Source organism: Oryctolagus cuniculus, chromosome 12, assembly GCF_051225735.1.
Source record: "Oryctolagus cuniculus isolate XC-2025 breed Fujian yellow rabbit chromosome 12, ASM5122573v1, whole genome shotgun sequence".
Taxonomy (NCBI): domain Eukaryota; kingdom Metazoa; phylum Chordata; class Mammalia; order Lagomorpha; family Leporidae; genus Oryctolagus; species Oryctolagus cuniculus.
This window is the reverse complement of record NC_142878.1, coordinates 26,299,904-26,315,968: the sequence shown is the minus strand read 5'-3', so window position 1 is coordinate 26,315,968 and position 16,065 is coordinate 26,299,904. Positions and strand designations below refer to the sequence as shown.

General features: G+C 47.7%; 2 protein-coding genes across 6 annotated transcripts in view; both read left to right on the top strand.

Moving 5' to 3' along the window:
* Nucleotides 1–3,030, top strand: part of KLHDC1 (kelch domain containing 1) — a 77,870-nt gene extending 74,840 nt beyond the window's left edge. For 2 of the 4 annotated variants that reach the window (XM_089309277.1, XM_089309272.1), the window contains one exon: nt 2,336–3,030. Coding sequence is in view for 2 of the 4 variants with exons in the window: in XM_089309272.1 (XP_089165398.1) it covers nt 2,336–2,471 (136 nt within the window). In the remaining 2 variants the exon portion in view is untranslated. The remainder of the gene's footprint in view (nt 1–2,335) is intronic. The other 2 variants (XM_089309268.1, XM_089309274.1) reach the window with 2 other exon arrangements.
* Nucleotides 3,031–4,101: 1,071 nt separating this feature from the next.
* On the top strand, nt 4,102–15,769 carry KLHDC2 (kelch domain containing 2). Of its 2 annotated transcripts, XM_002718230.6 has the most exons (13): nt 4,102–4,585; nt 6,517–6,596; nt 8,437–8,554; nt 10,548–10,663; nt 10,962–11,043; nt 11,189–11,272; nt 11,718–11,798; nt 11,873–11,931; nt 12,347–12,456; nt 12,751–12,823; nt 15,011–15,098; nt 15,180–15,232; nt 15,456–15,769. In XM_002718230.6, exons 1-13 carry the CDS (start codon nt 4,433–4,435, stop codon nt 15,577–15,579), a joined length of 1,221 nt encoding a protein of 406 aa, XP_002718276.1. In that variant the 5' UTR covers nt 4,102–4,432; the 3' UTR covers nt 15,580–15,769. The 2 variants fall into 2 exon arrangements, with proteins under 2 accessions (XP_002718276.1, XP_089165404.1); XM_089309278.1 differs by lacking the exon at nt 8,437–8,554 and having other exon boundaries at nt 4,174–4,585.
* Nucleotides 15,770–16,065: the final 296 nt, after the last annotated feature.

Sequence of the window (16,065 nt, the reverse complement as noted above, 5' to 3'; positions counted from 1 at the left end):
GGTTCACTCCTCAAAGGAGAGAGCAGGCCAGCGCCGCGGTTCAATAAGCTAATCCTCCGCCTGCGGCGTCAGCACACCAGGTTCTAGTCCCGGTTGCTCCTCTTCCACTCTAGCTCTCTGCTGTGGCCCAGGAGTGCAGTGGAGGATGGCCCAAGTCCTTGGGCCTTGCACCCGTATGGGAGACCAGGAGAAGCACCTGGCTTCTGGCTTCAGATTAGCGCGGTGCGCCGGCCACAGCAGCCATCGGAGGGTGAAACAACGGCAAAGGAAGACCTTTCTCTCTGTCTCTCTCTCACACTGTCCACTCTGCCTGTCAAAAAAAAAAAAAAAAAAGAAGAAGAAGAAGAAGAAGAAGAGAAGAGAGCACTTCCGTCTGTTGATTCACTCCCCAATTGGCCACAACAACCAGGGCAGGCCAAAGGTAGGATCCAGGAGCTTCCTCTGGGTCTCTCATGTGGGTGCAGGGGCCCAAGGACCTGGGCCATCCTCTGCTGCTTTCCCAGGCCATTAGCAGAGAGCTGGATTGGAAGTGGAGCAGCCAGGACTCGAACCAGCGCCTATATGGAATGCCAGCACTGCAGACACTGTGTTAACCTGCTATGCCACCGTACTGGCCCCATCAGAAATTCTTTAGGATGGCAGTTCTCAAACTTCTGACAACATTTGAGTCTAGGGGCTGCCGGACGCTTGCCCGCGAGAGTCCAGCATAGTAACGACACGATCGCTGCTTACTCGGTTCTCATGGAACTTTATTCATCCAGATGCAAGGCGAAAGAAAAGAAGCCAAGCCCTCATCCCCCTACACAATCCTATCCCCATTATATACCCTAGGTTCCCCTAGCAGGACGCTCCCAGCCAATGGCAAGTCTGTTCACATGCAGGCCATGCAGGCACAGTCCAATCAAGTTGAAGGGCACATAGTGCCTCAGGTCGAAAGTTCATCTTGCTCCATGGGGTTGTTTGTGTCTTCAGGACATCCTGTGGTTAGCACTTCCTTGACTTGTTTTTCTCAGCAGCCAGCACTTCCTTAACTAGTTTTGCACAAGTTGTTACAACAGGCCATGCAAACAGCAAAGTGAGGAAGTTCCCACAGGTGGCCAGCCTGTGGTTCCCCACAAGGGGCTCCTTTATATATTTATATATATAATATATATATTTAAGATTTAGTTATTTGAAAGAGTTACATAGAGAAAAGGAGAAACAGAGATCTTCCATCTGCTGCTTCCCTCCCCGTAACATCCAGGGCTGGCCCAGGCTGAAGCCAGGAGTCAGGAACTTCATCTGGGTCTCCTACGTGGGTTTCAAGGGCCCAAGCACTCAGGCTATCTTCTTCTGCTTTCTCAGGTCATTAGCAGGGAGCAGAATCAGAAGTGGAGCAGCTGGGACTTGAACCAGCAGCCATATGAGATGCTAGTGTGGCAGGCACTATATCTGTACACCACAACATCGATCCCCCCTTTATACTCTTATTTTTAAAGATTTATTTATTTTTATTTGAAAGGCAGAGTTACAGAGAGGCAGAGGCAGAAAGAGAGGTCTTCCATCCGCTGGTTCACTCCCCAGATGGCTGCAACAGCCAGAGCTGTGCCAATCCAAAGCCAGGAGGCAGGAGCTTCTTATGGGTCTCTCATGCAGATACAGAGCCCCATGGACCTGGGCCATCTTCCACTGCTTCCTTCCCCAGGCCATAGCAGAGAGCAGGATCAGAAGTGGAGCAGCCAGGACTCAAACCAGCACCCATATGGGATGCCAGCACTGCAGGCGGCAGCTTTACCAGCTACGCCACAACAACGACCCCATCCGTAAGGATTTTATAAGCACAACACTAGAAAACATTGCTTGGTCTATTTGTGATTCCACGTATCTCCCATGGCAGCCCAGAAAACTTCTCCACCAAGGTAGCAGAGGAAGAGAATCGTTTTTGGGGCTGGTGCTGTGACACAATAGGTTAATCCTCCACCTGCAACACCTTGCAGCACCATCATCCCATATGGGCGCCGGTTCAAGTCCTGGTTGCTCCTCTTCTGATCCAGCTCTCTGCTGTGGCCTGGGAAAGCAGTGGAGGATGGCCCAAGCGCTTGGGCCCCTGCACCTGCGTGGGAGACCTGTAAGAAGCACCTGCATCCTGGCTTCAGATCGGCACGGCTCTGGGGAGTGAAGCGGCGGATGGAAGACCTTTCTCTCTCTCCCTCTCACAGTCCATAACTCTGCCTCTCAAATAAATAAATAAAATATTTTTAAAAGGTGAAAATGTAAGTTATAAAAAAAGAGAGAGAGAGAGAATAGTTTTCTTTGTGGAATAAGCACTAAAACCAACATGTGATGTCCCTGACAGGCGATTGGCTGACAGCCTGCAAAGACCAACCTCGCCCATATTCTATGGATCCTGGCAGAGACTGCAGCCACACACTTCTCATACCTTTAGAACAAGTGTTAGTTTTGCATCGTGGAGCAAGGCACCACTGAAGTGAAGTGTCCCACAGCAGATAACTGGTGACATGACAGTTTTGTTTGTGGTTTTTTTTTTTTTTTTTTTTTTTTTTTTTAATGAGCCATATCATGCTCTGGAGAAGTAAGAAGGATGCTAACAGTGGCCAGGAACCTAAAAATGGGGTGAGGTATGGGGGAAGGTTTCCTTTAGGAAGCGCTAACTCAGCTCAGACTGGGAGGCTGCCAGTTGCGAAGTCCCTACTGCTAAAGAGAGCCAGATGTGTTTGCAGATCCAAGAGAAGGGGCCGGTGCTGTGGTGTAGCGGGTAAAGCTGCCGCCTGCAGGGCCAGCATCCCATATGAGTGCTGGTTCGAGTCCCGGCTGCTCCACTTCTGATCCAGCTCTCTGCTATGGCCCATGTCCTTGGGACCATGCATCCGGTGGAAGACCTGGAAGAAGCTCCTGGCTCCTGGCTTCAAACCGGCTCAGCTCTGGCCATTTGGGGCATGAACCAGCGGATGGAAGACCTCTCTCTCTGCCTCTCTCTAACTCTGACTTTCAAGTAAATAAATAAAATCTTAAAAGAAAAAAAAAAAAAAACGAGAATGTTCATGGGGCCGACAATGGGGCTGGCAGGGGCCAGAGACAGCAGGCAGCGAAGCTGGCCAGGGGTGCTGGGGCCAGCCCGGTTTCGTCCGGTTAAGCAAGATGATGAGAAAGTTTGGGCCCCATCAAAGAACGACGAACACGTGCTCAAGGTATTTAAGTAACCTCGGAGTTGGTTCGAGTTCGGAAGCTGGCTCGCCACCCACTTGGCAGGCCACAAGTAGATCACCCGGCTGCCAGAGAGCCTGCAGCCAGCCAGGCGCAGGGCGCCGACCAGGGCAGGAGCGCACCAGGTGACTCGTGTACTCGCCGAAGGCTTCAGTTAATTCTCTGAAGTGAGATTCCGCAAGGGCAGGCGTTCGGGCCCTGTAAATCTCAGCGAGGAAACTTTCGCTGTGGTGGTCGTCCTGAGCACCCCCCACCCACCCCGTCTGCGCAGCGGCCCCAGCGAGAGGAGGAGGAGGAAAAGCGCCTCTCCCATCACACAGCCGACCCGACCGGCGCCGTTACACCGGGCACTCAGGACGATCGCCCGTTAGGAACTGCGATTTTTAGGTTGACAGCCATTCGTAGACGTCTTTGGCCTGACTGCAAAGTGTCACACAACATGGGCGCAGGATCCGCCTTCCTCCCTGCAGGGAAGCGCGAGTGCCTCTCCTGAAACATTGTTTAACACAGTTCTGCAAAGTGGGTGGCGGCTCAGCGGGGACCCCCGAGAGGGCCGCGGTCCCGGGTCGGGGGAGAGCTGGGGGGCCCCTTGGGCCCACAGGGCAGCCAGACACTCGCTCTGAGAAGCTAAGGCCGCAAACTCACTGCTGAGCCATGTCAGTGCCCCTGCCCAGGCTGCAAGCCCTCCGGGAACGCCCCTCAAGCCAACACCGGGAAAAGAAAAACTTATTTATTGATGTATTTATTTGCGAGACTCTGGCTAAACGCCGGTGCGCCTCGCAGTTCCCGCCGTAAAAGGAGATTCGGAACGTGATGGAACTCGGAACTCGGCCGCTCGGCGGCGGCGGCCGGAGGACCCGGCGCTGGGTGCGCTCGCGCCGGCCGCACTTCCGGAGGCCTCCGAGCGGCGTCAGCGGAACGGGCGGCTTCCGGCCGCGGCGTAAACAAGGGCCGCGGGCTCCCGGAGGCGGGGCGCACAGGCTGCGAGCGCGCGGCGGCCCGCGGGCGACCCCTCTGCGCCCTCTCGGGCTCCCGGGCTCGCCACCGGCCCTCGGCCGCGGCGGAGGGCGGCGCGCGCGCAGGCGGCCGGCAGGCCCGACCGCCGTCCCTTTGGCTGCCGCCGCCTTCTCCCTGCATCGCGCCGCTGCGCGGTTTTTTCCCCGTTCTCTTTGTCTCTTGCCCCTTCGCGGGTGTGGGCATTCTTGGCCAGCAGCGGGGCGGCCTCAAGATGGCTGAGGGCAACGAGGATCTGCGGGCGGACGACTTGCCAGGGCCGGCCTTCGAGGGCTACGAAGCCATGGAGCTCGCCTGCCCCGCTGAGCGCAGCGGCCACGTCGCCGTTAGCGACGGGCGCCACATGTTCGTGTGGGGCGGCTACAAGGTCAGTGAGTGGCCGGAGGCGCCGTCGTCGCCCGGCTGGCCCCGGGGGCCGGGCCGGGCCGAGGGGCCTCCTCCTCCGGCGGGCGGCGTCTGCCCGGGCTCCAGGGCCGTGGCCACGCCGACCTGAGGCTCCTTGTTGGGCGGTGGGTGACGCGAACCGCGTCGTGTTGGCAAGGGTTGGAGGGGCGTGAGATGGCTCAAGGCCCTCTCTCAGGACCGCCTGAGGCCACTGTATGCCGTGGACACGGTTACCGTTGCCCACGTAGGGCGGTGGCCCCCGTGTAGCAAACTCCCCGTCGAATTCTGAGAGGTCACCCGAGTCGCGGGAGGAGACTGACCCAGCTGCACCTGTGCAGGTGGCCGTTTGCCTTCCGGCTTCCCTGAGAACGGGCTCAGGTGTTGCAGAAGGAACGCCAGTTAAGAAAATTAACGGAAAAGCTCCCCCTGGCAACCCCGCGGAGTCCCCAGCGACAGCTGCGACCGCGGGCGCCGCTCGGGGATGCCCTAAGGAGAACCGGCCTTGCCCGTCGGGAGCCGGTGCCGTTCTCCCCCCCGCCGGCTGGGGGCGCCAACCCGGGGGCCTCCCCTGGACACCGGCTCCCCACTAATGCCCTGTGGCCTCTAGAGCTTCCGCTCTGCGTTCTAGAATCGTCTCATTTCATTTGGCGATCCATTCCAGAATGCGTTATCCCCTTTTGGCCTTAAAAACTGCCCTCTCCGTGCCCCCGGTTGGTTGGAATCTCGGTCACCGCACCTGTGCCCGGGTACCGGTACGGCCGACCCGGTCTTAGCTGACCGTTTTTGGCAGGGCTGTCTCCATGCCTTCATTTGATGGGGCCACTAATTTTTTTTGCCAGTCTTAATTATTCATCTCCATGGTCTTCCCCAGCCTCCTGGGAAAAGGCGTTCCCAGGGTATTTAGTAGGGGTGTGGGGCTGCGGGAGGGAGGGGCCAGTGACTACTGAAATGTAGGTACTGCCTCGGGAGAACAGCAAACCTGTTGGACGATGAGTGGAAAGCGACTTGATACTGATTTGTAGACGTTAGCAGCATTGCGTTGAGAGAATGGCGCTTTGCTCTGGGGGGCGTGCTCGTGGTGGTGGAGGGCTTCCCATGGGTTTATGCCGGAGGCTGATGTGGGAGATGACGGCTGAGACCCTGAGCCGAGGCACAGGAAGCTCTTGCTGCACAGCCCCCAGTTTTCTGTCTACTCGGGGTCAGGCCACTGTCACTCCGGCGGCTCCCTGGATCTGCGAGGTGGAGATGTGTACACGGCCCCAGCGTACTGCTGAGTAACCTTGGGGAAATTGCTGCACCTCTCTGGAAAACCTGCTTGTTTGTATCAGCTACTTCCAGAGTTGTTGGTGAGGATTAAATAAGTCGTGTGGCCGGCACTCTGCCAGCATATGGTAAACTCAGTGTTAGAGCAGGGAGCCTGAGATCGTGCTTAGGGCTTAGATGCGGGATCTGCAGTTCAGCGCCTGTGTGTGTTAGTGAGGGGGGAGAGGAGCGGAGCGCGGGCCTGAAAGCCAGACCTGTGCGGCTGGCTGCAGGGCAGGCGCCTTCACCAGTCTGCAAACCATGGCACGAGGGCTCCCGAGGGCATACGGCGGACCGGGGCGCACGGGCCAGGTGGGATAAAGCAGCCTGAGACGCCCGAGAGCTTGTAACTTCAAGTAGTCTATCTAAAAGTTCAGAGCTGCCTCTAGGAAGTTGTGTGGCATGGGTCTGGGGCATTATGCCCTTATAATGATAAATATATACTGTAATTACTTTCACACACACTTGATCTTAGCCAAAAGGCCGAGAAGCGATGTAATTACTTTCATAACTAGTAACTTCATAATGACTGTCTCAAGTAGGAATTGATATGTTAAAGGTGTGCTGTTGCATATTTTTTCATTTTGTATATTTGCGATTTTTAAATTCTAGAGTAATCAAGTCAGAGGATTGTATGACTTCTATCTGCCTAGAGAAGAATTATGGATCTACAACATGGAAACCGGACGATGGTAACTATGGCTGTCATCAGGGGGATTAAAAAGTCAAATAAGGTCGCAAAGAAAAAAGCTGAAAGCGCATTCTAATGAACAAAAATATTTTAAGGACATTATCTGTATGATGCAAAAAATTTTGTGGAAAATGGAAATAAAACTTTATTTTGGTGGAAAAAAAATTGGAAGTCCATGCAGCTTTTTTCATGAGACTTTTCCATGCCATTCGGAGAAGTGTTGTAGTTCAGCTTGTGCTAAGCTTAGAGACACTTCAGCATTTCTTCACAGTTCAGTACTTTTGTAATCTTAGAAAAAGAATCTCAAGGTTCTCGAAGTAAACATCATGTAATGTAAGAGAGAGTCTTTAGATCCTAAAATAGAAGAATAAAGTTCCACATTTGTTTCAGTGTTACAAGTAGTGTGATGCATGGCATCTTAAAGAGGATTTTAGATAGTTTAGGATTTTATCTAAAAATAAAGGTAGTATTCGATTTTTTAAAAAAGATTTATTTATTTATTTGAAAGAGTTACACAGAGAGAGGAGAGGCAGAGAGAGAGAGAGGTCTTCCATCCAATGTTTCACTCCTCAGATGGCCGCTACGGCTGGAGCCGCGCCTATCTAAAGCCAGGAGCCAGGAGCTTCTTCCTGATCTCCCACGTGGATGCAGGGGCCCAAAGAGTTGGGCCATCTTCCACTGCTTTTCCAGGCCATAGCAGAGAGCTGGACAGGAAGTGGAGTAGCCAGGCTGGGTCTACGAATCAGCAACCATATGGGATGCTGGCGCTTCAGGCCAGGGCGTTAACCCGCAGCGCCACAGCGCTGGCCCCAGTAGTATTCGATTTTAATGAGCTCTTAAAACTGTATACCTAGCTCTTTAAAATATTTTTTTAAAAACCCAAAGAAACTTAAGTTTCCCTTTTATATAAACTTTGGATAATCTGAAAGGATTTTCTTTTCTTGTTAAAGGATTATTTGAAAGGCAGAGCATCAGGGAGGGAGAGCTCTTCCATCTGTTGGTTCACTCCCTAAATGGCCACAATGGCCAGGTCTGGACCCAGCTGAAGTCAGGAGCCAAGAGCTATTTCTGGGTCTCCCACACAGATAGCCAGGAGGTCCACACACTTGGGCCATCAAGGAAGCTGGATTGGAAGTGGAGCAGCTGGGACTTGAATCGGCAATTATGGGAGGCTGGTGCCGTAAGTGACGGCCCCTTGAGAGGATTTTCTGCCAGTGGGCGTGAAGAGCATGTCCTTGATGGAATTAGTGTTTTTTTCAAAATGCTGAGTTAGCTGTGTCCAGGGATTAGTTAAAGAAGTCATGCCCTGTGGCTTTGTGATTTAAATATTTCACTTATTGTACATCTCAAAACCAGAAGAATAGTCCCACTTGGTTTAAGAATTAAACTAGAAAGTGTCAGGATTATTTCTAAACAGCAAATCAATTTAGTATGAGCTTATTTGCTTGTCTTTGTCTAGAGATTTGAAATTTATGATATTCTTTTGATAGGATTCTACAATCCCTTTTAAAGTAAATAGTTCTTAAAAATAAGCCCACTGGGGGGTGAGGAGAAAAAACAAAATAAGCCCACCAAGACTTGAAGCCTAATAAGTGCTAGCAAAGCAGACAGGAGCACTGTTGATATCCCAAACCTTAGAGATCTTACGTCTGGATTAGGATTTATTTGGAGTTTGAGGAAGAGCTGATACAAAGTACTTGGAGGAGTGTTAGCACACGGGGAGCAAGCACTACCTGTGTGTGTGGGTGTGCGGGGGAGCCCAGCTGTAGTCAGTCCTCTTGATGTATTTTTTAATTTCTCCCCTTTTAGGAAACTTAATTACATTTAATTCCCCCCCTCAGGAAAAAAATTAACACTGAAGGTGATGTGCCTCCTTCTATGTCAGGAAGCTGTGCTGTGTGTGTAGACAGGGTGCTGTACTTGTTTGGAGGACACCATTCAAGAGGCAATACAAATAAGGTCAGTGTTTCTAAGGACCATGGTTAAGGACCGCAGTTTTATGTGTACTCTCTTTGAGACAACCTCAGATTTCTAAGGTTTGCCCTGTTAGTCCCAGTTTAGAAAATGTGTAGCTGATTATGCTATGAATGTATGTTTTAGTATTTTTGTCTACCCGTCTAGGCCTTGTGGAAACTTCTCGGTTTTTCCTTATGTTCTTTGCCGCTGCTTGTTCTTAGAGCCTCTAAGTGTTAGGTGAATATTAGTTAAAAAGAACACTACTAAGTGAAGACAAGATGTAACCATGGAAGGAAGGACACAGGTGAACAAACCACCACTCGCAAAGCCTTGAGGATAAATGAACACTGACAAAATTTTATATGTTGACATTGCTAGAATATAGTGACCTATGACACTGCCATTCAGATCATCACGAGTTTTGTTTTAGGCCAGGAAGAGACAGGTGAATCAGCCATTAAAGCTAGGGAAGATGGGTAGCTCCTAGCGGTTCATTTGGCAACTCAGTAAGCACCTTATGTGCTGAGCACCTGACTGGACATTGAGACAGAGGTGAGTGACGCTCCCTGCCTCCAGGAGCCTACTCTGTAGAAGGGAAACAGCATCTAAATGATTGCGGCAGCATCGCATGGAGATGCCCAGCCTAGCACACAGTAGTAACTCCTCAACTGTAGACAGAAAGCGTTCCTGACATTGTGTCAGGGAGGACAGGAGAGCAGAACGAGTCCTCACACGGGAGCTGATGCTGACACGGACAGTCAAGCTGGAAGGGGTGGCGAGGATGCAGGGATTAAAAGCTAAAACTTCTTGTTTACAGAAATGTCAGGTTGTTTCGTAGACAAAGGTAAGGCTGCGAATGTTTCAAACTCTGCTTCTGGGTGCTCTAGGATTTCCGAGATGCCCGATAGCCCGTGCGGGGAACGCCGGCCTGACGTGGCTCCAGACCTGCCGCCTCAGCTTTGACAAGCACAGCTGCACTTTCGTTTTTCTTTGAGATTTTGTTTAAGATTTTGTTTGAAGGAAGGATTCTGTGCCTAAAAGATTTTGTGAGGTACATCTGTAGTTGACCCATGTATTTTTCAGACCCAAAGGTGAGAAACAGTGTGAGGAAGTCTGGGAAGGAGAGAAGCTGTGGTTTTAGGGGATGATCACAAAATTATCATGGTTAGTATGTCAGTGGCTAGGGTTTAAAATTAAATGTTTCAATATATCTTACCTGGGTGTGACCTTTTGAAGGACAGACCAATATTTAATCTTTTTTTTTTTTTAAAGATTTATTTATTTATTTGAAAGTTGGAGTTAGAGGAGAGGCAGAGAAAGAGAGAGGTCTTCCATTCGCTGGTCACTTTGCAACGGCCGGAGCTGCGCCCATCCAAAGTCAGCAGCCAGGAGCTTCTCCTGGGTCTCCCACGTGGGTGCAGGGGCCCAAGGACTTGGGCCATCTCCTCCTGCTTTCCCAGGCCATAGCAGAGAGCTGGATCAGAAGTGGAACAGCTGGATCTCGAACCAGCGCCCAAATGGGATGCTGGTACTTCAGGCCACGGCATTAACCGGCTGTGCCACAGCATCAGCCCCAATATTTAATCTTTTAAGTATTGATTCTTAGCTCTTAGAGTTAAATTGGCAATGAAGATGTGTTTGTTAAACTGAACTTAAAGCTGCAAAACTTTTTTTTTTTTTTTGGTCGTCTTTGATGTCTTCTTGATAGCGTAAATAAGTCGCCATCTAAGGCAAGATAAGGAGCTTGTGACAGAAGGCAAATGAACACATCAGAAAGTGGAGGCTCTAGGGAAAAAAGCAGTCAAAGTAATGTGTGCTGAGTGAGCTAAGCCTCGAGTGTGTCACAGCTTCTTAATCCAGGCTCAGGCCAGTCTGCAGTCACATTTTCAGTAGCACTGACACAGATGATATTTTTAGCATGAATCGCAGAGAATCAGACACCAAAGTGGAATTTCTTTGACATATCAAATCTAACTGAAATCATTGCTTCTAACAGTTCTACATGCTGGATTCGAGATCTACAGACAGAGTGTTACAGTGGGAACGAATTGACTGCCAAGGAATCCCTCCATCATCAAAGGACAAGCTGGGCGTCTGGGTATATAAAAACAAGTGAGTTAGCAGCACTGCAGCTTCGGGGGCTCATGCCGGCAGGGGTTCACCATTCAAGTAGCCTTACCATTAGTTCTAAACACAGGACATACTTCAACAGCCTGTATGAGGATTAAGTAAATTAACACATAAAAGCATTTTACATAGCAGGTAGGACATACTTAAGCATTATTATTTGAATAAGCATTTTCATATACTCAGTGCCTTCTCAAATCATAGAATATAACAAAATAAGAGTAAGTATCCCTTGTGTCTTATCTGTGGGTATTTTAATTTTCATTGTCTTTTTTTTAATCAGATTAATATTTTTTGGAGGGTATGGCTATTTACCTGAAGATAAAGTATTGGGAACTTTTGAATTTGATGAAACATCTTTTTGGGTAAGTGAAGTTTCATATTTGCATATGATCTGCATAGAAGTATAATTTATGTTCATTCACAGTTTGCCTTTTTAGTATATCAGGTGGCTATATAATTGTATGAAGATTATTTGTAAAATAACTTAGAAATTTCTGTTTTCTGTAGAATTCAAGTCATCCAAGAGGATGGAATGATCATGTACACATCTTAGACACTGAAACGTTCACCTGGAGTCAGCCGGTCACTGCTGTGAGTTCTTGGTGAACAGTTATTACAGCAAGGACCCTACAGAGAAGTGGGGTTGGGGAGATGTTTAAGTTGACAGTTGTTTTCTGGCAAAAGGTGAGCTTTAGTCCTCACTGAAGGAATCAGAACTGAGAAAAGCTGGATGAATACAAAGACTGAGGCGGCTTCTACTGTCTAAGCAACCTCGCATTAGATTGCTGCCTAATACGCTAGAAAGAAACCGCTCTGCTTGTAACCAGCACATTTGTAACCCATCTCAAAGAAAGAAAATTTAAGTTTCCAGTCTTGGCAATCAGCTAAGCTGCTATTGGCCAGAGGTCTGTACTTGTGCCTTCTAAAGGAAAGCTGAACAATCTTTCATATTGTCACCCACATCCAGAGGAGACTTCTGGTGTTTTCCCTGTGTATGAAAGTCTGGTTATGAAGTGGCTCTACGATTTCTTCACAGGGTAAAGCACCTTCCCCTCGCGCTGCCCACGCCTGTGCAACAGTTGGGAACAAAGGCTTTGTGTTCGGAGGCAGATACCGAGTGAGTGCATAAACAGTTGCAGTGACTTGCTCCTGAGTTCTTCAAGATGTTAATGACTTAATTTTCTTTTTTAGGATGCCAGAATGAATGACCTTCACTACCTTAATCTGGATACATGGGAGTGGACTGAATTGTAGGTATCACTTCAGATAATTATACAGAAACTTGTTAAAAACTGCAGATCCTGCCCACCCCCCCGCCCCGCTTATTCCCTATTCTAGGTATACAATATACTTACTTAAATCTTCTATAACTAAGAATTTAATTTAAAAAATCATCACAAGGTCCTTAAGGAAGGGATTTTATTTTTTTATTTCCAGTTCCCATAACTACATGCCTGGCATGTAGCATGTGCTCAATGTTTATTGAAAAGAAAAGGTCTAAAGTTGACCCTGCCTTCAAAGAAAATAAAGCAGGTAGTTGTTAATACCAAGAAGCCTTTATAAAGTCTTTTTTTATGATAAATTTTAAAGGAAATCTTCAATATTTATATGAAACACAGTAGCTGCTCTTAAACACAGGGGTTGTAACCTGGCTGTTATTTTCAGAATTCCACAAGGCATATGCCCAGTTGGCCGATCGTGGCATTCACTAACACCAGTTTCTTCAGACCATCTTTTTCTCTTTGGAGGATTTACCACTGATAAACAGCCACTAAGTAAGTCCTTTAAAAATATGACAATGAAATCATTATACATATATTATCCATACACAGAAAGTAGCTGGAATCAGCCTATTTCATATGCATCAGCAGGCTGAAGGGTTGGCTGGAAGGTTTCTTATTTAATTTTGATCCTCTAACACGCATGCTTACCTAGTCAAATGCAGAGAAGTGCAAAAAAAAGTATTTTCACATCTACATATGACCTGATTTACTACCAAAGCTATGCCCCTTAAATGACAATCGTCTCTACAGGGTAATCCACTTCATAACTCTATCTGCTTTACTCAGGTGATGCCTGGACTTACTGCATCAGTAAAAATGAATGGATACAATTTAATCATCCCTATACTGAAAAACCAAGGTATGAAGTACTTGAAAGATAATTTTAATACTAAATTAATAAGGTCCATATGTGTGACTGCTAAAAATTGAAGACATTTTGGATGTATAGATCATCATTCTTTTAAAAATCCTAGCATTCACTAAGGTTTATCTGTGTATGAAGAATAGAGCTGATTTTTATTTTTGCTTCTTCCTGTTATAAAATTCTTGGCATAAAATTTATAATCTGGTCCTTAACCTGAATGAGTTGAACTGTATCTTAAGATTTATCATTTAAAAAAAAAACAAACAAACTAGAAAGGGCAGAATATTTTTTTTTTTTTTTTTTGACAGGCAGAGTGGACAGTGAGAGAGAGAGACAGAGAGAGAAAGGTCTTCCTTTTGCCGTTGGTTCACCCTCCAATGGCCGCCGCTGCAGCCGGCGCACCGCGCTGATCCGATGGCAGGAGCCAGGATCCAGGTGCTTTTCCTGGTCTCCCATGGGGTGCAGGGCCCAAGCACCTGGGCCATCCTCCACTGCACTCCCTGGCCATAGCAGAGAGCTGGCCTGGAAGAGGGGCAACCGGGACAGAATCCGGCGCCCCAACCGGGACTAGAACCCGGTGTGCCAGCGCCGCAAGGTGGAGGATTAGCCTATTGAGCCACGGCACCGGCTAGAAAGGGCAGAATTTTAAAAACCCTTAAAGAATGTACTCAGAGCCAAGGCCATGGCACAGCAGGTTAAACTGCCACCTGCAGCACCGCCAATCCCTTTGGAGTGCTGGTCCTGGCTGCTCCACTTCTCATCAGGCTCCCTGCTAATTCACCTGGGAAAGCAGTGGAAGATGGCCCAAGGGAGACCCAGATGACGCTCCTGGTGGATGGAAGCTCTGTCTCTCAATCTGCCTTCCAAATAAATAAACCTTTTTTTTTTTCTAAGACAGCTAATTTTTTTAAAAGTTATTTAAGAGGCAGAGTTACAGACAGAGGGGTCTTTCATCCACTGGTTCACTCCCCAAATGGTCACAAAAACTGGAGCCTAGCCAGGCTAAAGCCAGGGGCAAGAAGCTTCTCTGCACGCGGGTGCAGGGACCCAGGCACTTGGGCTGTCCCCCACTGCTTTCCTAGATGTACTAGTAGGGGGCTGGATGAGAAGCAGAGCAGCTGGGACTCGAACCCAGGCCTATATGGGATGTTGGTGCTACAGGGGAAGGCCCGACTCACTACACCACAGTGCCAGCCCCATGAATTTTTTTTTAATTTAAGATTCATTTATTGAAAGGCAGAGTTACAGAGAGGCAGAGAGAGAGAGAGGTCTTCCATCTGCTGGTTCACTCCCCAAATGGCTGCAACAGCTGGAGTTGGGTCCATCCCAAGCTGGGAGCCAGGAGCCTCTTCCATATTGCCCACATAGGTGCAAGGGCCCAAGAACTTGGGCCATCTTCTGCTGCTTTCCCAGGCCATAGCAGAGAGCTGGATTGGAAGAGGAGCAGCTGGGACCTGAACCAGAGCCCATATGGGATGCCGGCATGCAGATGGTGGCTTTACCTGCTACACCACAGCGCTGGCCCCACTTTTTTATTTTAATAAATAAAATGTCCTCAAGGGGGGGGGGGAATCAACAGCTACTGATTACATTTGCAGTAGCACTGTATAACAGATTAAGAAATTAAATAATCTAAAAAGGAGCCTGTTATGATTATATCTCATTAATCTACAAACTATTTGCTAGAGAATGTAGAGATTGGTGTTGAGAGCACATTTAGGTATGCTATCTTACATTCCTCTGCCCCCAAGCTTGCAACCCAAGTGTGGTCAACATCACTTAGACTTTATCTGGCCCAAGTCGTCTTTGCATGGAATTACCAGACTTTCCTTCAGAGACTTCCACAGTCTCCTCAGCTACAACTTTGAGCTTCTCAGTTGTTCTGCAGAGAGGCCACTGACACTTCCTAGGAAAGGAAGAGAGAGGGCTCATACCACTCAGTTCCTCTTAAGAGTTTCACGTCTGAAGACCTAGAGAGCAGATTGTTCAATTCACACCCCATAATGCACAAATGAGGACCAGACCAGAGGAAAAATAATATCCAGATGACGTAGACACCGATTTTTGTGGCGTTTGTTACTTAAAAGCTCTGGTTATAATTTCATCAGCTCTATTCTGTAATGTAAATGATAAACTTGGTGTTTTGGGTGACTTCAAACTCAAATTTCTCTTTAAATGAAGGTTATGGCATACAGCCTGTGCCAGCGATGAAGGAGAAGTGATTGTTTTTGGTGGCTGTGCCAACAACCTGCTTGTTCATCACAGAGCTGTAAGTGCACCACCCCTTTACAGTATTACTGAGACGTATTCATGAAGCACTTTTTAATGTGTTCTTCATACCTGCTTTTAGGCACACAGCAATGAAATACTTATATTCTCAGTTCAACCAAAATCTCTTGTACGGTAAGTAATTTTTTACTTAGCACTCAAGATTATTTTAAATTGTTTAACATGCTTGAAAGTCCAAGTTTATGGATTATGTAAAGGCAAGAATGAGTCTTCACTGACAGAACCAATCAGTTCCTATGAAAATCATTGGAAGAGGGGTGTTACTTCAGAGTTCTTCAAGTGAATGTACTTCTAAATAGTAAAGTGAAATATTTTCTCTTTCCTTGTCTACTTTCAGGCTAAGCTTAGAAGCAGTCATTTGTTTCAAAGAAATGTTAGCCAACGCGTGGAACTGTCTTCCAAAACACTTACTTCACAGTGTTAATCAGAGGTTCGGTAGTAACAACACTTCTGGATCTTAAGGCTTCATAGATAATGCCCATGATCATCTTGCATGGACAGCAACCTGCAATCGTCACCGAGTGGCATCGTTTGTATAATTATATGCAATTGTTGTAGTTTGCAGCTTTTTGATTTTAATGTGCATGTGAATGGCCTAGAGAACCTATTTTTGTGTCTAAAGTTTACAATAAATGTATTTAACACCAGTAACTATCCTCTATTAAAGCAAAAAAATTAATGCCTGGGATTCTTACCTCAAAGAATGATTAATTTTTAAAAAAAAGATTAAAAAACTTAATGGCAACAGTAGTCTATTAGCCAAGCACAGTAAATACAACATAATGCACTTCTTTTTTTACATTTTCAAATGGAAAAATAAGCTAAAGTGGAGGGAGCAATAGCTGTTGAGTCTTTGGCCTCAGTGCTTTGGGGTGGGGGCTTGGGCAAGTAGTCATGTTGACATCAGGCAGGAAATTTCCAATCAATTGAAAAGTAACAGTTTTTTA